Source organism: Petromyzon marinus, chromosome 40 (genome assembly GCF_048934315.1).
Source record: "Petromyzon marinus isolate PM22_M1 ecotype Great Lakes invasive population chromosome 40, UKy_Petmar_22M1.pri1.0, whole genome shotgun sequence".
Classification (NCBI taxonomy): domain Eukaryota; kingdom Metazoa; phylum Chordata; class Hyperoartia; order Petromyzontiformes; family Petromyzontidae; genus Petromyzon; species Petromyzon marinus.
Genome location: NC_133706.1, coordinates 8,469,024 through 8,494,457, shown reverse-complemented (window position 1 = coordinate 8,494,457; position 25,434 = coordinate 8,469,024). Strand labels below are relative to the sequence as shown.

Sequence of the window (25,434 nt, the reverse complement as noted above, 5' to 3'; positions counted from 1 at the left end):
GCAGTCAACGCCGTGAGCTGCGGCCACTAGGGAGGTGGAGCTTACGCGCAAGCCAACACACGGGGCTGTGTGGATGCGTCGCGTGCAGGGCGTGGGGACTCAGCTCGTGCCGGTGGGCCCCCCGTGGGGAGCCTTGGCCCCGCTGAGCTCCGTGTTGACGGAGAAGACGCCCGTGAGCGAGCTCATGGAGCTGGCGAGCACCAAGGGCCAGCTGTGCAGCTTCAACCTGCTGAGCAGCTCGGGGCCGGCGCACGACCCACGGTACCGCCCGGGGTTTGTGTTTGTGTGGAGCGGTAGCGGTGCTGGCTACCCACCTCGTGTGCCATGCCGGCCTTCATAAGTGCTCGCTAACAGCACTTGCCCCAACAGGCTGTTAAAGCTATACGGGGGACCTTTGTCTTTTGTTGCGTCTCACTTGTGTTCAATGCGCTGTGCTATAAATCAGGTGACCCGAGGTCGATTGCTGCTCATGACCAAGAAGAGCGGCGAATATTTAAATTGTTCCTGGGCCTCTTCTCAGTCGACTCGGCCTTAATACGACTAGCTGGTGCGGTGCCTGAACTTCAGCGCTGGGGAGACAAAGGTAGGAGGACGTGGTGCTGGCCACCCACCCCTCTCGTGTGCCAATGGCGGCCTTAATAGATGCTCGCAAACAGCACTTGCCACAACAGCCTCTGTACGCTATGTGGGGAGCTGATCTCAGTAGACCTATTTTGTATTGCACCGCCTGTCGATCAGCCTTTTGTTACCTAAATTCCCTGCTAGAATTTCCATTCTGTCTTTGAGTATCTTTGTCCCTCTCTTTGTATGCCTTTTTTCCAAGTCTGCATGTGTCAGTTTGACTGTCCTGTCTCTCAACTCCTTTCTGTGATTTTGACTCCCTTTTCTGTGTCTGCCCTTTCTAATTAGCTCTCTCTTCTCTCCGATTCTCTGCCTGGTGTCCCAGCCTCACGTGCATGCCGTGGTGTATCTCCGTCCTGTCCCTGATGTTTCCCTGCAGCTGTCTTTTACAGCTTCGTCTCTCAGACTCACTGTCTTGTCACTCAGTAACTCTTTGTCTTCGCTCAGTATCTCTGCCTCATCTCTCAGTCGTGCATTCTATAATCTACCCAGTCTCTTGAGTCTATCGTTGCTGCCTTGTTTATCAATCTCCCAGTAGTTGTCTCTGCCAGGATAACTGTCTGTCACTGTCCTCTCTCCCAATACTTCATTCCCTGTCCTTGACTGTCTTGTCTCTTTGTTTTCCTGCATTTATCTCCATCCCTGTCTTTAATTTAACTGCCTTCCCCTCTCACTAAGTATTCCTTTTATCTCTATCCTTCACCCTAGTCTCAGTCCGTGTCTTCTACTCTTACAGTTTTGTCTCTGCCCTGACTCCGTCACTCCCTGTTCCTGTCTATCTCGGCCGTCCTCCTTGATCTCTCTCCCTGCCGGTCTCTTTCTCGCCCTCCATCATACAATTCAGTGGCTAGCCCGGGCAAGAGTCCCATCTCCTGCAGCCCGGCTTCACTCCGTATGTACTCGCGTACCCGCTGGCATCCGTGCGCCTGTGTGTTCATGCTCACGTGCGTGCGGGCTCGTGGACAGACAATAGGAGAGCCTGCTCATCTCTCTGTGGCGCAGGTTCCGCATGCAGGCGGTGCTGGGAGACGTTTCGTACAGTGTCGCTGAGGCCTCCAGCAAAAAGCAGGTGAAGCAGATGGCTGCGCTGAACGCCCTGCAGGCCATACAAAAGAACAAGGTGAGGGCCGGGGTGATTGCATGGCACCCCCCCACCCACCCCTTTTTTGTTCGGCCGCATCCCTGTTTAACCCAGTGTACGTCCGTTTAGAGGTGGGTGGAAAGAAATGTCATATACTAGCGGGAAGTACACGGGGACTGTGCTGCTAATGAATATGTAGCTTTGAATTTAGCCACAGCCAATAGTGAGGAGCGCATAATGCCTAAGTAAGTGTGAACACTTGGAGCTATATTGTTGAGGAATATAATATCTACGAGCACGGTGGGACAGACAGAAAAACCGGGGAGGCAGTATGTCAGCAGCCACATCCTCGGGAGGGTTTTACGCATTTTGTGACTGTGAGTACGCGTGGGGATGTGTGGCTCATGCATATGTAGCGGTCAACGCCGTGAGCTGCGGCCACTAGGGAGGTGGAGCTTACGCGCAAGCCAACACACGGGGCTGTGTGGATGCGTCGCGTGCAGGGCGTGGGGACTCAGCCCGTGCCGGCGGGCCCCCCGTGGGGAGCCTGGGCCCCGCTGAGCTCCGTGTTGACGGAGAAGACGCCCGTGAGCGAGCTCATGGAGCTGGCGAGCACCACGGGCCAGCTGTGCAACTTCAACCTGCTGAGCAGCTCGGGGCCGGCGCACGACCCACGGTACCGCCCGGGGTTTGTGTTTGTGTGGAGCGGTAGCGGTGCTGGCTACCCACCTCGTGTGCCATGCCGGCCTTCATAAGTGCTCGCTAACAGCACTTGCCCCAACAGGCTGTTAAAGCTATACGGGGGACCTTTGTCTTTTGTTGCCTCTCACTTGTTTTCAATGACGCTGTGCTATAAATCAGGTGACCCGAGGTCGATTGCTGCTCATGACCAAGAAGAGCGGCGAATATTTAAATTGTTCCTGGGCCTCCTCTCAGTCAACTCGGCCTTAATACGAGTAGCTGGTGCGGTGCGTGAATTTCAGCGCTGGGGAGACAGAGGTGGCAGGACGTGGTGCTGGCCACCCACCCCTCTCTTGTGCCAATGGCGGCCTTAATAGATGCTCCCAAACAGCACTTGCCACAGCAGCCTCTACGCTATGTGGGGAGCTAATCTCAGTAGACCTATTTTGTATTGCACCGCCTGTCAATCAGCCTTTTGTTACCTAAAATCCCTGCTAGAATTCCATTCTGTCTTTGAGTATCTTTGTCCCTCTCTTTGAATGCGTTTTTTCCAAGTCTGCATGTGTCAGTTTGACTGTCCTGTCTCTCAACTCCTTTCTGTGATTTTGACTCCCTTTTCTGTGTCTGCCCTTTCTAATTAGCTCTCTCTTCTCTCCGGTTCTCTGCCTGGTGTCCCAGTCTCACGTGCATGCCGTGGTGTATCTCCGTCCTGTCCCTGATGTTTCCCTGCAGCTGTCTTTTACAGCTTCTCTCAGTATCTCTGCATCATCTCTCGGTCGTGCATTCTATAATTTACCCAGTCTCTTGAGTCTATCGTTGCTGCCTTGTTTATCAATCTCCCAGTAGTTGTCTCTGCCAGGATAACTGTCTGTCACTGTCCTCTCTCCCAATACTTCAATCCCTGTCCTTGGCTGTCCCGTCTCTTTGTTTTCCTGCATTTATCTCCATCTCCATCCCTGTCTTTCATTTAACTGCCTTCCCCTCTCAGTAAGTATTCCTTTTATCTCTATCCTTCACCCTAGTCTCAGTCCGTGTCTTCTACTCTTACAAATTTGTATCTGCCCTTACTCCGTCACTCCCTGTTCCTGTCTATCTCGGCCGTCCTCCTTGATCTCTCTCCCTGCCGGTCTCTTTCTCGCCCTCCATCATCCAATTCAGTGGCTAGCCCGGGCAAGAGTCCCATCTCCTGCAGCCTGGCTTCACTCCGTATGTACTCGCGTACCCGCTGGCATCCGTGCGCCCATGTTTTCGTGCTCACGTGCGTGCGGGCTCGTGGACAGACAACAGGAGAGCCTGCTCGTCTCTCTGTGGCGCAGGTTCCGCATGCAGGCGGTGCTGGGAAACGTTTCGTACGGTGCTGCTGAGGCCTCCAGCAAAAAGCAGGCGAAGCAGATGGCCGCGCTGAACGCCCTGCAGGCCCTACACAAGGACAAGGTGAGGACCGGGGTGATCGCACGGCACCCCCCCCACCCACCCCTTTTCTGTTCGGCCGCAGCCCTGTTTAACCCAGTGTACGACCTTTTAGAGGTGGGTGGAAAGACATATCATATACTAGCGGGAAGTACCCGGCATTGCCAGGGTCTTAAAACTATTTCAAACTACTCTGAAAAATCGAACAGCAGTGCGTACTGACTGTGGTGGTACCTGCTATGATTACAGCAGTGCATACTGACTGTGGTGGTACCTGCTATGATTACAGCAGTGCATACCGACTGTGGTGGTACCTGCTATCACTACAGTAGTACATGCTGACTCTATAGCAGTATTTATCGACTCTATAGTTCAAAGTACTCACCTGACAAGAGTGGCGTGGTGAGGACTAGTCCCGTGCAGAGCCTCCGGCCTCGCCTAGATTGTCCAGCCGGCTGAGGTGGCAGCTTGGCAGGCTGGGCTGCTTCCCCTGACAACCCCCTCCCAGCCACGATCTCCCCGGCCGCTCTGCAGTAATATCTACGGCCTATGGTGGTAGCATCTAGCGACTGTATATAGTAGTAACTGCACGCATCGGGGTGGGGGGGACATCATCCAGTGAAGATTACAGCTCAGCGTTTAGTGTATTTTTATAGCATTTTTAACGCAAAAGAAAATGTCCCTCTCACTCCCCCCTCCACCAAAGGCGCGTGAGTTGGTATGGCTGTGCACGCGTCATAAATAAAGAGATAGCATGCAAAAATCGCACTAAATCACTAATTCAACTAATTCAAAGTTGATGGATGTGAAAAAGGAATAGCGCTTGCTCACAGCGGGGCTTACGGCCTGGTACCTGGCTATTTTTATTTAACGTAAAACCCACCGTTGGAGAGCCAAATCCTTCACAAGCGCGCGAACACTCACAAAGCCAAACACAAACCCACAAACAGACAATTTTTTTACTTTTTTATATATATATTTTTAGGGAGGAGACAGAAAGGGGAGGCTCAATGGAGACAGCAGCCTCTTCACAGAGGCAAGAGGGGCCTCTAGAGACAGAGAGATATAGTGCAACACATGGAGAGATCAGTTTAACACGTAGGCTTTCACGACCAGTATTATTCATAATAAAGGTTTTTGGGTTAGATAGCGTTATTCTAAATGTGTCGCAGCCCACTACCACCCAACACGGCCAATCAGTTAAAAATGTGTCACGTTAACAAAACGCCAATTAGTTACTTATTCAGCCCACCGGTGTGTTTGAAGAGTGAATCCACCACATTTAGAATTTAAGTACGACGTTTCGCTGGTAATTACATCCAGCATCTTTGGGCGATTTGCCAGAATAGTGAAGCCATCCACCTGCTTCCGGTCTTAAGTAGTGCAGGATGACATCATCATTGTTAAACCCCATCAGGTTTCGAGATCAGAGGCGGAGGTGGGGGGGGGTATTGAAATTATGTAATAGATCAGTAATTGGCCAATTAGCATGTGACTCCTCTATAAGGAATTGCAATATGTATTGTGTATTCCTTAATAATACGCTTCAAGGCTGTGCTAAGTCTGTAGCTATAAGAGCGGTCAAAATTATTTATATTTTTCTCAATTTTGAGTGATTCTCTAATTAGTCTTGGCCAGTAATAATTAGTTTTGCATAACACTTCGAAGTTATGAAAATGTAGAGCTGTAGACATGGTCGCTGATTTCGAGGTTGGAGGTGAATCGTTACATTACCGGTGTGATTATGCCACTGCTTGTTCTTGTATGTGTGTCTTTGCACACGTCGGTGGGTCTTGCGCATGTCTGTATCTGTGGTTACCTGTTTGTCCGTGCGTATATGTGTGCACCTCTACGGTATGTGTCCACATGTATCCGTGTGCATCCGTGTGTGTCTATGTAAATGTGTATATGCCTGTGGGTGTCTGCGCGAATCCTTGTGCTCCTCTGTGCGTCTCTTAGTACGTGTCCTTTTGTTCATAAAAGTATCCGCATGCATGTCTGGACTCATCCGTGTGTCCTTTCTAATTAGCTCTCTCTTCTCTCCGGTTCTCTGCCTGGTTTCCCAGTCTCACGTGCATGCCGTGGTGTATCTCCGTCCTCTCCCTGATGTTTCCCTGCAGCTGTCTTTTACAGCTTCACTGCACCTATGCTCACCTGTGTGCCCGTGTGCACCTTTGCGTGCACACTTGTGTGCACCTGTACCCCTCTGCGTCCCTCTTTACGTACTACGCGCATCTGCGCACGCCACCCCCCCCCCCCCCCCGCCACGTGCCTCTCGCGGTGTCATGCGTGCGTCTCTGCCATCCTGTGCCATGTATCCGCGTGCGTGTTTTTTTGCAGCGCAACTTGTGCGGCGGGGCCGAGGCGACGTTGCGATTCCCTGTGAGCGGTGATGCCGCGTGCACGTTGCCTACCGGCAAAACCGCTCCCTGCACGTTCGCGAGCGACGTGGCGGGGGGCGCATCGGTGAGGGACATCCTCCTCATGACCAACAAGAACCCCGTGAGCACCCTCCTCGAGCTGGCCCAAGCCAAGGGCTTCGCCTGCGACTTCACCATGGTGGCGCAGTATGGACCCCCGCACGACCCCAGGTGCTGCTTGCGATGCGGGGTAGTAGCGTTCAGCGGCGGCGGTTGTGCTGTGGCTGTTTCGGCGCTGGGTCGTGTAACAAAAAAAGATCCAATGCTGAATTCGACTTTTGTGCCACCTCGTCTGTCGTCAGTGATTTTTTTTGTATCTCTCAAATGAGCATTTCTGGGTGGTGCTTGTCTACTGTTGGCAGGGATAAGTCTATCCATAGGGAAACTATTGTTGACATCCCCACAAAGTGGTATTTATTTTATCGATCCCAAATGAATGATTGGCTGAGTCAACCCCCTAACCAGGATTGAACGCAGAACCTTTCCGCTTGCGAGCTGTTTGATCTACCGCTTACCCACCTGACACGTCTGTCCTCTCCGCCTTCACCAACCCGCGACTACCAACGTGATGAACCACAGGCAGTCCCCAAGACACTATGGGGATGAAACTGAACGTAATAAAGCGGTCTGAGAAAGGTGAAACTCCCACGAGCATCGGTCGTGCATTAAGCCTTGGCCGGTCGACCGTAAGAACGATAATAGAAGACAAGGCTTGAATTGTCGAACATGCGAAGGGCTCAACGCCTATGAAGTCGACCATAATTACACTGCAAAGGAGCGGTGTTATCAATGAAATTGTAATAGTTTGATTGCATGGCTTGAGGACTAGGATCTGTGTCTTGTGCTGCTTAGCCTTATGCTGATCCAGCATCAGGACTCAAGGAAAAATTAAACTGATTTTCTTTGGTTCTCTTCGTGTTACTATTTTATTTTATTTACTGTGCAGTATTACAGTATTACATGCAAATGTACAATATTTCGTCTTGTTTGAGAGTTTTAACAATGGCTGCATTTTTTGTTGAACTGTAACACATTTTATAACATTGACCGTTATGTACAATTACATGCAGTGCAATTCGTGAGTTCCGAGATACGAACAAATCGACTTGCGAACGGTTCTCAGGAAAGAAACCCGTTCGTAAGTCGGGGAGGGGGGCTTGCCCGACTTATCAAATAACCATCACGAACCGCACGGCATTGGGGGATACCCACGGCCAGCATTGGTGTGACAAAAGGGCTGCACATGCCCATGTGCGTGACTGGCACCAGCCAATCCATCGCGCAATCACAGCTGGCTTTTCTAAATGCGTTGAGGTCGGACAAGGATCATGGATTACTGGGGTAGAGATTTGGCAGCGTCACCTGTGAAGGCAGACAGGGTCTGTTTATATAACGGCTTTGTCGTTTGTTTTGTTTTCCTTCGATATTATTTTTTTGTCCTTTGTAAAAAAAGAATTCATGCGTCATTGGAAAATGCTTTGCGCTACGCCATGTTCCATCTCATCTCGGTGGCATGGTAACGGACAGAATTTTACAAGCACGATGCTTTTTTTTACATGTACGTTACAAGTATAATCACACACGCGTGTGTTTTTATTATGATTAAATTGGACGTAAAATGTTTTTATCAGTATCTTTGTATTAGTATCTTCTTAATTCTCTTGTGATCTTTTTTTTTATTTAAAGCTTTCATGACTGCAGGGATTCATATTCTTGGTTCTTTCGGTAAAGTCACGTAGAAGGGAAACAATAAAATAATAAAAATATAAAACAATAAAATTCTCACGATGTTTCGACTGCAACACAAGCAATCATCATCAGGTGTGAAAACCACAGCAAGATCGTTTGACTGTCACACTTCTCTGTCCTCTACACAGAGGCTAAAATAAATAACATTTCAGATTGAGCTGCACTTACAGTCTATTTGTGCAATTGACAACACCTTCAATTTTGACTTAAAACTTTCAATTTTGACTTAAAACTTTCGTGACTGCAGGAATTCATATTGTTGGTTCTTTCGGTAAAGTCACGTAGATTAAAAAAAAAATGCTACATTTTTTATTAAATAAAAGCAAAAACCCACGACGTTTCGATTGCAACACCAGCGGTCATTTTATTTTCTATCTACGTGACTTTACCGAAAGAACCAAGAATATGACAACACCTTGCTTGTCCATAATGAGTAATTTAATCTCTAATGGCGGTGTATATGTTTGCATGGGTTAGTGTGTGGCAAGGGATGGTATAGTGGTCAGCTCACTGTATTACAAACCCAGTCACCGAGTTCAATTTTCAGCCACGGCTAATATCAGTGACGATATCAGAACCCGCCCTGGGCCTCGTCTATGCAAACTCGGTTTTTAATGAACACCTGGTGTGGTGTGTAAACGTCATCACAGGGGAGACAAATGCGGCCGGGCGTTGGTGCTGGCCACACTATCTCCTGCGATGTGCCGTAAAAAGAATAACAATCCGGCACAACGCCAACAGCACTTGTCTGTGTTTGTGTGTGGGGAGCGATAGCGTAGCGGTTAGCACGCTGCGCTCCGAACCTGGCGACCCATGTTTGTATCCCGCTCACAGCCAACAAATGAGTACCTGGTGAGGTGTGTAAAAATCGCCACTCGGGAGACAAAGGCGGCCGGGCGTGGTGTTAACCAACCTCCCCCTCCTGTGCCATCCCGGCCTTCATAGGTGCTACTCGCTAACAGCACCTGCCCCAACAGTCTGTTAAGGCTACACGGGGGATCTTTGTCTTCGTGCGCCACAGGTTCGTGATGCAGGCTAAAGTTGGAGGCTGCGTCTTCCCGCCCGTGACGAGCAACAGCAAAAAACAAGCGAAGACGGACGTGGCCGAGGCGGTGCTGAGGTCTCTGCTGACCGACGGGGCCTCCCTGGGCCTGTCTGACCCGATGGCGTCCGCACTGGTCTGTCCCCACGCGCGGATCGTGCCAGCTACATTGCGTTATTTGCCCTGTTTGTTCAGTCTCATTTGTCCTCCGTTAGCCTGATGTTACATTCTTAACCAAGTGCAAATAATCAGTTTCTACATGCATGATTGAACACGCGTATCATCAGCATTCGAATACATTTTAAGGGATTAATTAAATTAACGCATTGTTTACGTGCCTATTCATATCTCGAGATAGCTTGTCATTGTGGGAAGATGCCATTTATTGCGTGACCCTGTCATCAATGTGCGCGCGAATGGCAGAACTACTCCGGCGAACGCACCTTCGAAGACGAAATCGCGCTGCTCAGCCACCAGGCGTTCAACAGCATGACAAGCGCGTGCCAGCACCTGCTCACGGGTCGCAAGATCCTGGCGGCGATTGTGATGAAGGAAGGCAACGACGATCGTGGCAGAGTCGTCAGTTTCGGCACAGGTGGACACCGGCGATTTTTTTTGTTTCCAAAATTTGTTTTTTTTTTTTTACCAGGTCAGGCCCACTGAGCTATACAGCTCTTTTTTTCAGATAGCCTAACGAAGCGGCTTATCGCGTGGGAATTTCTAGCAGCCAAATACTCGAAATGCGTGATGTTGATTTTAAATGTGGGAGGGAAAAACACGGATGACCCGGAGAAAAATCCACATGACCACGGGGAGGGTGAACATGCAAACTCCAAATATGCGGGCGTCAGGGTTGGGATCGGACCCACGACCTCCTGTATATCAGGCGAGGTAGTTAACATCTCGCCACCGTGATATACAGCAATTGGTCACTTACCGCAGGGGTTTGCATTCGTGAAAATTGCCACACAAAGCAAATTCGCATTTAGCATGAAGAGTAATTTTCCCATAAAGAATAATGGTAAATGTGGGGGTGCCGTTCCAGCCCGTAATTTTATCACTGTTTTTATTTGACGGTACAGTACACTATAAATATGCTTTGCATGACGAACCATTTATTTCAATATAAAGTGTGTGAGCGAGAGCGATGTGGCGAGTGAACAAACATAAGGGAGTGAGATTACACTACGCCAACAAAGATGCCGAAACAAAGAATGGGGAAAAGGGAGGCACTCCGTGTATCACGGCACGCATCGGTACTACAGTACCACTACTACAGTTACCGGTACTAAAATACTACGGTACCAGCTACCAGCGTCACCGTACAACACCGCCGACGCTCACGCCGCTCAGAAGAATAGTCGGTCACACGCTGACCTCCTCGCGTTATAGCGGGCGCGGTGCGCACTGAGCGCAAAAAACGCGTTGAAGCCAAAAATCCGTCACATTGAACAGGGATTTGCTGTGCTGAGGAAGCACGCGGAGAGTTTAATTGTCAAGTTCATGCCACGGATGAACCACACTGTCTTGCTAATCTCATCAAGGAGCATAGACCATCACGCGAACACCGACTTTTTGGCTAGCATCGCTGTGCTTTCACATGCGCTTCTGCGGCCGTCTGGAATGCTCTTCTGATGTTAAGAAGCCACTGGCGCTTTGTACTTTTAAATCTAGATAGATAACGTATTTCTTGCGAACTTTGCACATTTAAATCTAGTTTGAAAACTAATTGCTAGAGATTTTTTTTCCGTGTTTAGTTTGTTGTCTGTTCCCCGCACCTCCGATTAGCATGGTCGGCTATGTACGGCGCGAAAGAAGTTCAACATACATACGTACGTACAGCGTGACGCGTAGCGAAGGCGATAAGGAAGGAAAACAGGATCATTTCGTGGGCCAGTGTGAGTTAGACGCGTGGCTTTCTCAGTGACAGATGTCAATGATCACAAAAGGTGGGAATCATTTGTCGTGGATGTCAACCCTCAGTTATAACGATGACACGAGATGGATAGATAACGTTCTGCCATTGTTGCCTTTATCGACTTATAGGGTGTCTTACTCTGTTTATCCTAATTCCAACTGTAATGCTAACCTTGATGCTCACACTATTCATAGCCCTGGTGGTGAATGTTAACCCTCACATTAACCACCAGGAATATCGGCGGTTAATGTGATTTTATGGCTTATTGAGATTCAGGGCTTCAATTTTATTCAGGAATGCGGGGGGGGGGGGGGGGGTGAACCACTACTTCTTACTCCGCATAATTTATCATGTGCACAGTCTCTCATTGTGACTCGCACCACAATAAGAATAATTTTACTCACGCTAATCATCGTTATCATTTATTATTCATTCCATGCCTCCCATGCAATAAATCTCATAACCCTCACCAGCGGCAGTGAGGTTCGCGACTCGCGATGACAGTACGATGTCGCGAGCGCAACGGGCGCTGGCGCGGTAAAGCCGAGCAGCAGTGGCGGCGCCGCCATCACTCTGACCGCCCCTCTGCTGTGGCACCACCCCCTCCACTCCCACTGCTCCCCCCCCCCGCCCCCCACCCCAGGGAACCGCTGCGTGAAGGGCGAGGAGCTGAGCCTGAGCGGGGAGACGGTGAACGACAGCCACGCCGAGGTCATCACGCGCCGCGGATTTATGCGGTGAGACTTCCGTCGCGCTGCGCCGCCGAGAGTTTTTTTTTTTTGTGTTGGCAGAGCCGGGACAAAATGCCGCACGTGGCCCGATCTGTGGGTCCCCTTGCGTGGCCCCTGTATGTGGCCCCCTCTGAGGCTCTCCCTCCCACCCCCCCCCTCTCGACCTTTCCCGATGCACCCACCCCTGGATTGAAGGTTTGTGATGAACTGCCCCATCATCCCCACCCTCCTGTCTTGGGGCCCTGCTTCCGTGCACGAGCAGTTGGTCACGAACTGCAGGAAAACAAAGCCACTGCGTGACCTTTTGCCCGTAAGCGGTGGCCAGACCGTGGATCGTGAGCCATATGCAGAAGGTCGACAGTTCATGCCTCGCTCTGTAGCTACGGTGTTCTATGGATCCAAGTCAAAACATTTCTTCGACCCACATATTGTTCGAAGGGGGTACATAGCCTCTGATTTTATCCTAATTATTGCTGTTCACGCAATTATTGAATTAAACAAAGCTTCATTATCGTGCCGAGCAGCATAGCTACAAGTTAAATACGTACCGACAAGATGCGACCTGGTTGCTTTTTCCGATGGTATCTTGACGCACGACGCACCGTTTCGCTCCCTCCTCTTCCCTTTCCTGTCTCTGGAAGGTTCCTGTATCACCAGCTGCTGAGCTACGACCCCGCGGAGGCGCAGCCCGGCGTGTTGGTCCCGGGCGAGGACGGGAAACTGCGCGTGCGGGCGGACGTTAGCTTTCACCTCTACATCAGGTGGGGCCCGGCTGCCACGCGCCACGGAGGCATGGGTGCAGAGCACGCCAGCGGATGAGCGACAATTAAAACATGAAAATGTAAACATTGCCCTTCTGTAGGTGTGTATGTGTGTGTGTTTTGAACTTCTTTCGCACCGTACGTAGCCAACCATGCCGATCAGAGGTGCGGGGGAAGGACAACAAGCTAACAATCGACAGGGCACAGTGCGTGGCTCGGAAACCGTGCTCGCTTTATCCATAACATAGCACGAACGCGGTCTGGCAGTTTGACTGCTTACACTATTCCGTACCATGTTGCAGGACATGGTGTTTCGCTTCCACCTTGTCTCCGTGTTCTGCTCGACCCTTTGTGCACCTGACACATCATCTCTTTTTTCCCAAGTTCCTAATAACAATAATAACTTGTCATCCAGCAGCGGATTGACATGTAAGTTTCATTGCCTATGTGTATTTACGCTTTTGCGGTGGCAGAATGGTGAGAGTAGAGCAGGCTTGAAGGGATGGGACCTGTGAGGGCGCCACGGTGGCGAGATGTTAACTCCCTCACCCGGTATACAGGAGGTTGTGGGTTCGATCCCAACCGTGACACCTGTCACGGGTATTTTTCTCTGAATCTTCCCGTTTTTTTTCCCTTCAACGTATAGAATCAACACGCGTTTAATATTTGGCCGCTTTTAAATTTCCACGTGATAAGCCGCTTCGTTGAGCTATCACTTGTGGCTTGGTCGCTTCAGAAAAAAGAGCCCAATGGGCTCAGTGGGCCTTACCCTGTAAAATAAAAAAAATAGTTTAGTTTAGAGCTGGCCGGCTGGCTATGTGCGACTCTCACATCCCGAACCCCCCACCCCCTCCTCCCCCACCGTCTCCCCACCCATTCCCTCATATTCCAGCACTGCACCTTGCGGAGACGGCGCAATATTTGACAAGACGTGCAGCGATGGGGCGGCCGGGGACCCGCACACACACGCGCCCATCTTCGACAACAACAAGCAGGGCAAGCTGCGGACCAAGGTCGAGAACGGTGAGCGACTAAACCTGCGGGGTCGTGACCTCTTGACCTTATAAAATGCTTGAGTCGCTTAACATCTTGCCCTGAAGATGAAGCCAACAAAAAGTTCTGGCTTGGCCGGAACGGAAAGGCTCGCCTGGTGCCCTTGAAGCATTTGTGCATCCTGGGATTTAGTCCTCTGTTAAAGTTTTCGGGTCCCATGCCCGACCCGACAGACAAACCGCAGGGCAAGCTGAGCAGTGAGGATGGCCGGCAGTGGAATAAACAGGGCCTATAAGCAGTAGCATTTTACTTTGGGGCTTATTATCACATTCTAATTGGGGTTTGTATTATCATTAAAATGAAATGGAGAAATTGGTAATAATGGTGGCGATGATGTTGATGATCGTGGCAGCGATGACAGTCGTGGTGGTTGTGATGATGAAAACGACGGTGGGCGGTAACATTGTTGGCACAGGCGAGGGCACCATCCCGGTGGAGTCGAGCGACATCGTGCCCACGTGGGACGGGGTGCAGCGCGGCGAGCGTCTTCGCACGATGTCGTGCAGCGACAAGGTTCTGCGCTGGAACACGCTGGGCCTGCAGGGAGCGCTGCTCTCCCACTTCCTGCACCCGATCTACCTATCCTCCATCACGCTGGGTGAGGCAGGGAGGCTATGCTGTAAAGAAGGGCCATTGCCTGAAACGTCGCCTATTTTTATTTTAAGGCCACAGTGTTATTGACGAGTTTTCGAACTCTACTACTAAATGACAATTTTTATTTTACCAGGTAAAGTCCACGGAGCTATGAGCTTTTTTTCAGGGGCGACCTGGCCACACATCGAAGTGGCTGATATCGTCACATGTAGGAATTTAAAGTAGCAGCCAAATAATATAAGCGCTTGTTTCTAAATGTAGAGGGAAAAAGCGGTTAACCCAGAGAATAATCCACGTGACTACCACGGAGAAAACATGCAAACTCCATATATATACAGGTGTCGTCAGTCGGGATTGAACCTCCTGCGTACCAGGCGAGAAATATAACATCTCCCCACCACTGTATTCGATAAATGAATAGGCAGTTTTGGACTCCTTCAGGGAGAAGTGCGATAGATTTCGCTTTCCAACACAAAAGTCAATTACTGGAATGTTTCATTAGCATTTCAATTGGGTGTTTGAATGGACAATCAAAAGGGGACAGCTTTGTCCATGAATGGACACAGCTTCATGCATGGTTAAAACAGTGCCTGTTCAAATGCCCATTCCAATGCTAATGAGGATGCCAAGGCATCTACCCACATCTGCAGACGTGTTGAAAAAATCACGTTTTACCCCGCGGATGATAAATGAACATTTTCCACATCACTCAACATCCACAAACGATTTACGGATAATAGGAAGCTCTTCTCAATGTGGGATGGAACAATATGAGAAAATCATGAATAATAGGGAGAATCGGTGCGTGGAAATTAGGAGTCATGATTATCTTACAACATCGCATCTTCGATTAGCACGTTTGGCTACGTACGGTGCGAAAGAGGTTCAACATACGTACATCTGTGCTTGGCATAAGCGTTTATAATTTGACAGTCGACCGGTTACATCTGGCAGGGTTCAAAAGTACGGCCAATCACCATTGGACATGCTCGCCAATTCTCATCGGTCACGGATGGGCGGTCGCCATTGTGTGTCGCGCAGGCTACCTGTACAGCCACGGACACCTGGCGCGTGCCGTGTGCTGCCGCATGGAGAAGGAAGCAGCCACCTTCAACAGCGTGGCACCCGCGGGCTTCTCCCTGCACCACCCGCGGGTAACGCGTCACACCCGCCACTGCCCATCCCTCCCGCTGCCCATCCCTCCCGCTCCCCATCCCTCCCGCTCCCCATCCCTCCCGCTGCCCACCCCTCCCGCTGCCCACCCCTCCCGCTGCCCACCCCTCCCGCTGCCCACCCCTCCTGCTGCCCACCTCTCCCGCTGCCCATCCCACTCGCTGCCCACCCCTCCCGCTGCCCATCTCTCCCGCTGCCCATCCCACTCGCTGCCCATCCCACTCGCTGCCCATCCCTCCCGCTGCCAACCCCTCCCGCTGCCCATCCCACTCGCTGCCCATCCCTCCCGCTGCCCATCCCTCCCGCTGCCCATCCCTCCCATTACCCTGGTCTGCGGATTTGGAGTGACCTGCTACTAATGAATTAATTCGTAATTTATCCCTCTGTGTAAGTTGTTGCTCAAGACCAACCTTATCAAATTGCATTCTGTAAACCCTCGCATCATCTTTATCTCATATCTCTCTTGCCATCCTTTCGTTCATCCCTTTACAATACTTGTGTTCCCCCACCCACTCCTTAAGCGTTGTGGATTTTGATGACACTTGCTTTTTTGTCAGATGTTCGTTGTTTTGGCAAGCGTCGAAATAATTGGGATTTCCCCAACGAGAGAACAAAGGACACACCCTGGGACGAAAAACAATGCCCACAGGAAGCACCTTTAGCGAGAAAGAAACCGGGAACAAAAACACGTCAAGCTAATTCTCTGGGTGTGACGTCGCACGCCTTTATACCAGAGCTTTGCAGGGGGGGGGGGGGCTAGGTGGATCATGCAGATTTACATTGTGTGCCACGAGGATCCCAAATGCCCTGGACTGTGACGTGGCCAGGTGCTGACAACACAGTGACAAGTCTGTGTGCAGCTTTGCGTATCAGCTTCCTCTCCCGCATGCAAAACGCTCCTTTAAAAATGTCATTGGCTCAACATCCCAGCACAAGGCTCCTGCAAATGATTATTGAGATTCAGTGAGACTTGGATATAAACGTAGCGATGATGCCCTTCATTCATCCAGGGAAGTCTCATTGATTCTTAAAACCTTTTCAGGAAGAACGGCAAAACTTCACAGACGATATTTCGGGCAATGGCCCTTCTTCCCAGCACACATAGAGAGACCAGAGTAACATTCAAGCTGAATCGCCGATTATGTGTTGACAATACACTCAAAGCGCTATACGGATAGACGTCAGAATCCATTGCCGTGCCCGTATAAAGAACATCTCCCTACTCGCGTCACTCAAAGTCGTAAAGCGGTGGTTCTCAACCGGGGGTACGCGGATCCCTAGGGGTACCCGGACCCCTGGGGGTACCTGTCAATGTGCCAGGGGGGTACGTAAGGTGATTAATAAATGTTTGAAATTATTTCGTCGTGTATAAGTTGTGATCACGTGACGCCCGGCAGTACAAAGCGTGTACACGTTACACTGCTCGTATTGCAAGACCTCGCTCGTTTATCAAATTAATATTTATTTAAAATGTTTGCTCGTCTTGCATAACACTCGCAGGCCAAGTTACTCGCAATCCAAGGTTTTACTGTACATGAGAGTCATTGGTGAATAACAATGTATGAATCTGCCAATATAAAATAACTACGTTAACATGTTTAGCCATATGGTAACCTAGAATGATATAAAAGACCGTTCTAAACTCATTGATCGTAATGTGGTTTCCAAGAGTAACCACCGAGCATTAACAAATTATGTCATGCATCCAGATGTTCTATTGAATTTGTTTTTATTCGCTTGCAGTTACTAGCTAGTTAGGATACCTCACAAAATGGACAATTGGTCTAAATGTTGACGTTCATTATTCATACATTTATTTCTCAGGAACCATATTGGGGTCGGGCAAGGAGGGTGCTTGGTTGAAACAATATTCAACAAGGGGGTAGAGTGGCCAAACAAAGGTTGAGAACTGCTGGCGTAAAGGACTGCTCAATTGCCAACCAGCCATGCGTGCACGGGGATTGACTGAGCTAGTCAAGTGGAAGTGATGGCAGTGGATGATGGCAGCACCAACCGCGTTAGCGGTGGACAGCCTCTTGACTTGCGTGGAATAAACGACGATGGCACTGTGCGAGACACCTGCATGCATACGTGCACGGACGCACGCGTCTGCGCGTGCGGCGCGCGTGCGTGTACCGACAGGTGGGGCGGGTGAGCGTGTACGACTCGGCCAGGCAGGTGGGCAAGACGAAGGAGACGAGCGCCAACTGGAGCCTCGGGGACGAGCGGCCGGAAATCCTGGATGGCACCAAGGGCAAGGCTCTGGACCAGTAAGGTGTCGCGCCGTGTGTCGGTCGTCGTCGTCGGGTCATCCGACCGCCCGTCGGGAGCAGAGTTGGGAATCGCGAGGCCCACCCACCGACTGCCACCCCCTGGCGTCTGTTTCACAGCGGCCGATAAAGATTCCGTGACGTTATTCGGAAAAGAGTAAGCCGTTTGTGTGCCAGGATCACGGTCCAAATTGGCAAAATACCGAATTACCTAATTGGGTAAAACTATATAGGAACATTGCCCCTTCCTGCAAGACTATGTAAATGTGTTCATAGAGCCTCTCTGATAGCCTTGCGGTATTAGAATGGCACGAACATTAAATGTACCAATTGGATTTATCCCACCGACTGATCTGGTGCTCGACGCATGTGCAGCCGTTTTTCAAATGCACCCCTGAACGAGGACCTTCCCACATCGTTGGAGTCATGGGGGTTATTTGGTCATACTTCACCGTGCCCATCAGTGTGGGTTTGTGAAGGTGGGGGGGCATAGAATTGCAGTACAGTAATGGATTTTGCTGTACCACCCTCTTGCCTGCCACGTGGCCCCGCAGCCGCCTATGACAACCTATTTGTGGATGGTAGTCGCCCATCCAGGCACTATACAGGCTCAGTTCTGCTTAGCTATTATGCATTTATGTATGTTGAACTTATTTCGCACCGTACGTACCCAACCGTGCTAATTGGAGGTGCAGGGGAAGTTAAATGGCCCACGGAAGTGATTTCACAGAGCTACTTCTGTGATCACTTTAAGTGACCTCTGGTTCGCAGAATTGAGGGCAGCACTTTCCCACCCATTCTGCACACAAGAGTAATGTCCATCGCATTACAATCAAACTGATATTCACATTTTTTTGAGCCAAAATTCTGCCCGAATTAAGTGTTGAACAAAATTTAGTGTCACGGTTTTTTGTGCAATCAGTGGTGACAACTCACGACACTTTGAGAACCAGGTTAATCACGGACAACAGCCTGGATTGAAACTCAGGGTCCCAGTCATGCCAGCTCAGCGCTCTGACCTCTAGAGTCACCCGATCACCTCCAATGTTGCGGATATTATTTATTTAATTTAAAAAATTCGCCGTGAACGTATCTGTTCCCAGGACCGGCGCGTTGGTGGTGTCCCGCCTATCCAAGCGGGCGCTATCGAAGGCCTTCACCCTCACGTGGCACAAGTTCAATCACCGGGAGCCACCAGGGGGCGGCAGTTATGCCGAGGCCAAAATTGCTGCGGGCGACTTCCAGATGGCCAAGCAGCGGTTGTGGGAGAGCCTGGAGCGGCTCGGCTACGGAGAGTGGATCCCCAAACCGCAGGAGGAGGAGCAGTTCTCTATTAAGGAATGACAGCGGAGCCGAAGGTACCATCGTCGTTTATTCCACGCAAGTCAAGAGGCCGTCCTCTGCGAACGCGGTTGGTGGTGCCATCATCCATTGCCATCACTTCCACCACCTTCTGCTAGATCCCGACGTGATTGCACTAATAATTGGGTAAAAAAAAGCTGTTTAAAGGAAGAAGTATGCCAGAAACCACCACTTAATATGTTGTTTCTATAAGTGGTCATATTTGTTCATTCCGTTGTGGCCACGAGTTGTAGTGGTTGCCCACTCGTATAAGCATGGGGTGGCATTACACTCATGTTCACAGCTCTAGACCAGTGGTGGAAATTGCACATTTTTATGATGGGGGTGAGTTAATCCATAAGAAAACAACTATTGACTTATTTATTCCACCATAGAGGAATGACTAGCTCAGTCAACCCCCGATGAGGATTTGAACCAACAACTTTCAGCTTTACGAGCTGCATGCTCTGAAGTATAAACTACTTTTACATTTCTGTAATTCTAGCTGATGGCTTCGTGATGTTGTCATCGCACAATTGCTTTGTTTTTTTCTCATCGAGTGCCTGGAAGGTGAGTGGACAAAGATGGTCACTGTGTATCTAATGGGTGCAATAATAGCAGTGAGGCCACGTTCATAAAAGGGCCAGATAAAGTGGTCCAAGATTCCCTGCCTTGTTGTGTGTGTCAGACATAGCGTGCTTTTGAATTTGAGTGTCATTTTTTTTCTGCACAAGTAAAAGCTTTATTAGAGTTAAGCACTCCATTGCTGCCCACAATGATGTCGGCCGCTGTCTCTTGGCCAGGAATGTAACGATTTCACGAGTCGCTTATTTGTCATTGACGAATGTGTCGGGAGGTCATTGAGATCGGTTCGACTGCCGTAGGTTCTCACAGTTGCGCTGCGTTGTACGGCGTACCATTTTCTACGGTATCCGACGTTTTGCTCCCATGTTGCTTCGAGGCTTGTTAGGAAATGTAATTCTAATATTCAGAACAACAACACGCAGTATAACACGAAAACATCCTGGAAAGCTCTGGGAATCACTATTTACGCTTACAATACATGTGTAGTGGTTTCCACAAAGGCATACACTTTAACTTGGAGGCAACACGTTTATTACAACACCCCAACAGGGTTTATACATAAACGTACACTGGTTAACTAGACCACAACGGGGTAACTACATAACCGGGTCAGTCAGTGACACACTGCCTGACCCACGATGCCGAGTGTAAAGACCGAAGACCTAAGACGTCACTACACATGCATTGAGTCAGCAGCGTGTGATTTTTAATCACTGTAGATTTTACATGCAATACAGTGGGAAAAAAATTAATTGACTTAGGAATTTAAGAGCAAGCCTTGATTCTTGACGGTTTGTCAAATTGCTGAGTGAGGGAAAATGTAACATCTATACAATAGGAACTTCTCAAACTATGTCAGTGATTTAAAGCTTTCGTGACTGCAGGGATTCATTTTCTTGGTTCTTTCGGTAAAGTCACGTAGAAGGGAAACAATAAAATAATAATTTATTTTTTATTATTCTTGGTTCTTTTGGTACTGTCACGTGACTTTACCGAAAGAACCAAGAATATGAATCGCAGCAGTCACGAAAGCTTTAAATCAAAATTTATTTTTTATTGTTTTATATTTTTATTATTTTATTGTTTCCCTTCTACGTGACTTTACCGAAAGAACCAAGAATATGTCAGTGATGGTTAAACACAGAATATAAACATAACATGAAGTCACAAGCTTATTGGCTTTTTAATCGAATATTATCTAACAGCATTTGTTTAAGAGTAAAACCTCTGGACCGGTTTCGAATTTCTGGGTCTCATCAGCATAGTCAGGCTTTGCTAAACAAATCTGTGGTTTTGAAGCGACGAGCAGTTTTAACATATAGCCGATTACATAGTTTCACGATTTAGAGACTCGGTGATGGACAAAATTGAATTGAGGCCAAGCACTTATTTAATAGTAGTGGGTGATGTCGCAGTGGCGGAGCCACAGGGGGGGCTGGGGGTGCTCAAATGCACCCCTGAACGAGGACCCCCCTGAAATTATGGGAAAGTCGGTAATCGGGATAACCGGATATCCGGATATCCGGTTAAATGCTGGCTGCCACCTTGTGCTGCAGCCTTTCGAACTTATCGAACTTATTAGCCGCATCAACGGCTCCGACCTATTAATAAACTCCGCGTTCAAATCCAATAAAATTTGTTTTATAAATTTGTGGCGCCCATTGGAATACATAAACACTGGATATCTCAGAATATTGAAGTCAGCCCCCCCAAAGTCAAAAACCTGGCTCCGCCCCTGCTGGAGACCCATAGTTAAGAGCAAAGTCTGCATATTCTATGGCAAGATTTTGTCGCTGGTTAAACATTCCGGATCGTTTGCCATTTTGGCCATTGTCGTCTCAGAGAAATATCGCATAATTTAGTACTACATTGTAACCTAGAGACGTTAATGTGTGGATGGTGTTATGGATAAGCCAATTTCAGGTAAGAGGGTCATATATATACGAGGAGTTTAATTTGAAGTCTATCAGAAAAAGAATGCGTTATTTTATTTAGTTTAAATGTTGTCTGGTTCAGAGGCAATGCTGTGATGTACGTCTGATTTCCACTGTTGGTTACATGCGGTGTGAAAGTAGTACAACATACATAGGTAAAGGTCAGTTTAACACATAGGTAAAGGTGGCAGCACTGAGGCATTCAATTTTGTTCCATGTCAGCATCCACCAGGAGTCTTCTTTAAAGTCTTACATTTAGAAATTCCTGTCGGGCCCACGAACATGTGCAGAGAGAGCTTTAAGGCAGGCACCAAAATGCCCCCCCCTCTCATCTAGCTCTCCTAGCCCGCCCACCCACAATCCCTTAACTGAACAAGATCCGGCAAGGGCTGCAGCCTCCATAGGGACACTACTGACTGGGATACCCCCTGCATCTTAGGACGTCCGTTTGTTTTGTGAGGATAGTTTCTGCGAGTAGCCGTATAAGGTGAGGCCTTTTCATTTTCTTGAGTTGGAAGCTTTGGTACAACTGCTAAATTTAAGAATATAAAGAAGAGTTCTGTAAATGCTCACGGTGACTACAAAAAATATTTTTGTTGTTGTTGCAAGGTGCAAATCCTTATTTTGATTGGGCCATTGGGATTAACATGCATCAGAAGCAATTAGGAAGTCAGCTTGTAACGATGAATGGATTCGTTGGTTGTAATCTATTTTTACACTTACAATACGTCGATTGATTTTTTGTTAATACAAGAATGGATTACTTCCGATTGCACGCGATATGCTGTAACAATGGAATTGATCTTCGCGATTGTGCTGTGGAATTGTCCAATGTGCTTTCACGTTACCGCGTTTTGTTCGGCACGATATCCCGACGTTTCACTTCACATGCTGGGACCTTTTTTTTACGGAAGTAAATTTTTCGGGAACTGACTTCAGTTCTGCGAAACTTCAGACATATTTGCCGAGCAACACGCAGTACAACCCACAAACACATAGGAGAGTAATACGTTGTTATATTGAGGCTAATGGAGCAAAGGAGATGTTACAAAAAAATGGAACAATCAAGAAAGAATTCAGACAAGATGGTAAGACTGTGACGACGTTGTTTTAATCGTATAGGCACCCAGAATCATGACGATTCATAGAATTCCTTGGGTTCATCGTTCCTTGCCAAGAAACCAGTAATTGACTTCTTAACAGCTGAAGATGCTATCTCGGATTAAAATTCAGTGTCACGCGGTGCTCTCATATAAAGAGTTGTGGTTTGACTCGAGCGCTGTAGATAGATGACATTTATAACAGCCCATTGGCATCAGAAATCTCTTTTTTGGGGGGCGGGGGGGGTTAAAATAAGTACAGCACAACATTGTGATTAGAGAAGGAATTCAGCTGTAGGGAATTTGATAACTAGCTCTCTCCAAATTGATATCACTCTTAGAGGTAATTTTTTACAAATATCCCACTGCGACCATTGATGAGAATTTAGTGAGACTACCAAGATGACCATTACAGCATATTTTCACATTCCTATAGGCTACAGTTGCATGCCCGTTCCACATAACATTGAATATAAATTCAAGTAATCGCTTTCATAGATACTCTTGAACCAAATTCATGTTGTAATTAGTGATCTACTGTACTGAGCATCATACATATCAGTACTGCATGCCTATCTGTAGATGCATAGGTGAGAGCCTATTGAGATATTATGCATATGTCAAACACGTATAATCATGATGATGATATGGGATTTTTTCTAAAACCGATAAACCTGTGTGTACCATTTCGAAAGCGGCAATTTAGCTTATTACATTTGCAGCACTATGTATATTAAATCATTTTAAATTTTTACCCAGGAGGGTCTTACCGAGTCTTTAAAGGCTCCCTTTCAGGAAGGTCGTGTTTGAAACATATACTGGCTAAACAGAACGTTGTGTTACGTGACATGCCACTTTGCGTACACAAACAGATCCTACCAGTTCACCAGTGGGGTCAGTCATTTATATTTAGTCGCTATTCCACATAAGTAATTTTTTTAATTATATTTTTACATATGTAATAAAAGACTTCCACGACGATGCTTGTCAGGGTGCTTCTTTAATTAACGGTAGTACGGCACAGCTCCGCTCCCTCCCCCTGCAGGCGATTTCCCTCTTCTCAACACCGTAGACGAGGCGTCCCTCTCCGAGTACCCCCGCGGCTCACTCCACTCTCCCAGCCTCGCCGCTGACTGACGGCGTGCCGGAAGGAGGGGAGAGCTCTGTTGGAGGATCCACCATGTGGCCCGTGGCGAGGTGGGGATGAGCAGCGATGCGGTCCGGAACCCAGGCTTCCCACACCGACCACGAGTCCTCCCCTCCCTCTCCTTTTATTCACCCTGGTGGAGCTTGGCTCCGCCTCTAGCCATGCCCCCTCGTGGAACCTTCTCGATGGTTCCAGAACCTCTCTTTGCGACTCTGCCCGTCCTCCCTGGCCCAGATATTATCCCCCCTTCGGATTGGATGCTGATTACGTAATGGTGCCTGTCCCCGTTACCCTCTGGCACCCCCCCCCCCCCCCCCCCCGGATGACGCTCTCTCATTACATCACCCCCCCCCCCCCCCCCGTAATGAAAAGACTAGCCATCCCGGCTAGAGATGAACCCAATATAGGGCCCATAACAACATATAACCATGAATAAGAGAATAACGGACAAAGGCAGCAAAACAAGGGCATAAGAACAACGCTCTTCCGTGGTCGGCACGCCGGGCGGCAGGGTAAGCGATGGCGGAGCGGAGGGCTCCTTCGCAGCAGGGTCGGCCCGTTTGGGGTCGCAGTTCACGTTGGCAGTCAGGGGCTCGGATACTGTGGGCGGTAAAACAACCGCGCCGCCTCAGGTTCGTCAGACACGTCAGACTCCGGCAGTCCAATTTGTGGAGATGAAGGAGCAAGCCGAGGAGGAGCAAACGGCTTCAACCGCGAGGGGTGGATGAACCAATGACGGTGGCCCGCCCGGATACGCACACACTGTGGACATTTGATTTCGACCACCTCCACAGGTCCATGCCAGGGCTAATGCAGCTTAGGGTAGGCGCCAACAGGCACTTGAGGGCAATGTAGCAAAGCCCTGTGCGCACAACGTTCATTGCGCGCTTGTGTCTTGGTGGTGTTGATTTTAGCCGTTTCTCGTGCCTCAGAAATCCGTCGCAGGGAATTGTGGACGTGTTCCGGCAGTTTTGATTTAGCGTTAGCAATCGGCGCACCCAGTTGGGCATCAATAGGGGGTACGTTTTCCCGCCCATACATAAGGGAAAACGGCGAAAGCCCCGTGGAAGGGTGCGGGGCCATCCTATACGCAGCGAGCACGCTCGGCACATGCAGATCCCAATCCGCCTGCTTGGCATCCACCGTCTGACAGAGCATGGCGGACAAGGTCTTGTTCAGACGTTCAACCATTCCGTCTGTCTGAGGGTGGTACGGCGATGTTCTGATTTTCTTAGTGCCCAAAGCATCGCAGACCTCGCGCAACAATTTAGAGGAGAAGTTCCGACCTTGGTCCGTAAGCAGCTGTTCGGGAGCACCCTTATCCATCACATAACCGTTCAAAAACGCATTGGCAATGGAGGCCGCCGACTGGTCTGGTAGCGGCCAAGCCATCGGCCAGCGAGAAAAATATTCGACACCCACCAAAAGGAATTTGTTCCCTCTAGATGTGACCGGAAGGGGCCCTAAGACATCGAGTGCCACCAACTCGTTGATACGCGAGACCGAAATTTATTGCGGCGGCGGGTGACATTTCTGCTGCGGCGGTTTCCTCTGAGCGCAAGCCATACAAGATTGGATCCATTTGGAGACATCGGCTGTCATCCAACGTATCCTCCCTCCACATCAAAAGGCCATCGTGAAGAGTCAACCTACCACCCTCGCCAGCAGCGGAAGTCACCTGCGCGCGCCCTGTCCGACGCCGAAGATCCCCTAAGGAGTCGTCAAGCAGCTGCTCACGTATCCATACGGCGCGAGGAAGCTGCAACACGCCGTCAACCAGTACAGCTCAGAAGCGGCGACAGCAGACATTTCCGTACGCGCCT

At 49.2% G+C, this 25,434-nt stretch overlaps 1 protein-coding gene across 4 annotated transcripts in view; it reads left to right on the top strand.

Annotated features, from left to right (window-relative positions):
- ADAR (adenosine deaminase RNA specific) overlaps positions 1–23,443 on the top strand; it is a 32,462-nt gene extending 9,019 nt beyond the window's left edge. For 3 of the 4 annotated variants that reach the window (XM_032968965.2, XM_032968968.2, XM_032968967.2), the window contains exons 2-15: positions 89–261; positions 1,624–1,741; positions 2,206–2,378; positions 3,700–3,817; positions 6,134–6,384; positions 8,984–9,140; positions 9,428–9,599; positions 11,566–11,659; positions 12,295–12,414; positions 13,307–13,437; positions 13,883–14,065; positions 15,103–15,215; positions 17,377–17,504; positions 18,608–23,443. In XM_032968965.2, coding sequence (XP_032824856.2) covers positions 89–261; positions 1,624–1,741; positions 2,206–2,378; positions 3,700–3,817; positions 6,134–6,384; positions 8,984–9,140; positions 9,428–9,599; positions 11,566–11,659; positions 12,295–12,414; positions 13,307–13,437; positions 13,883–14,065; positions 15,103–15,215; positions 17,377–17,504; positions 18,608–18,848 — 2,172 coding nt within the window. In that variant the 3' untranslated portion in view covers positions 18,849–23,443. Of the gene's footprint in view, positions 1–88; positions 262–297; positions 584–1,623; positions 1,742–2,205; positions 2,379–3,699; positions 3,818–6,133; positions 6,385–8,983; positions 9,141–9,427; positions 9,600–11,565; positions 11,660–12,294; positions 12,415–13,306; positions 13,438–13,882; positions 14,066–15,102; positions 15,216–17,376; positions 17,505–18,607 lie in introns of those variants that run through there. The other variant, XM_032968969.2, reaches the window with a different exon arrangement.
- Positions 23,444–25,434: the final 1,991 nt, after the last annotated feature.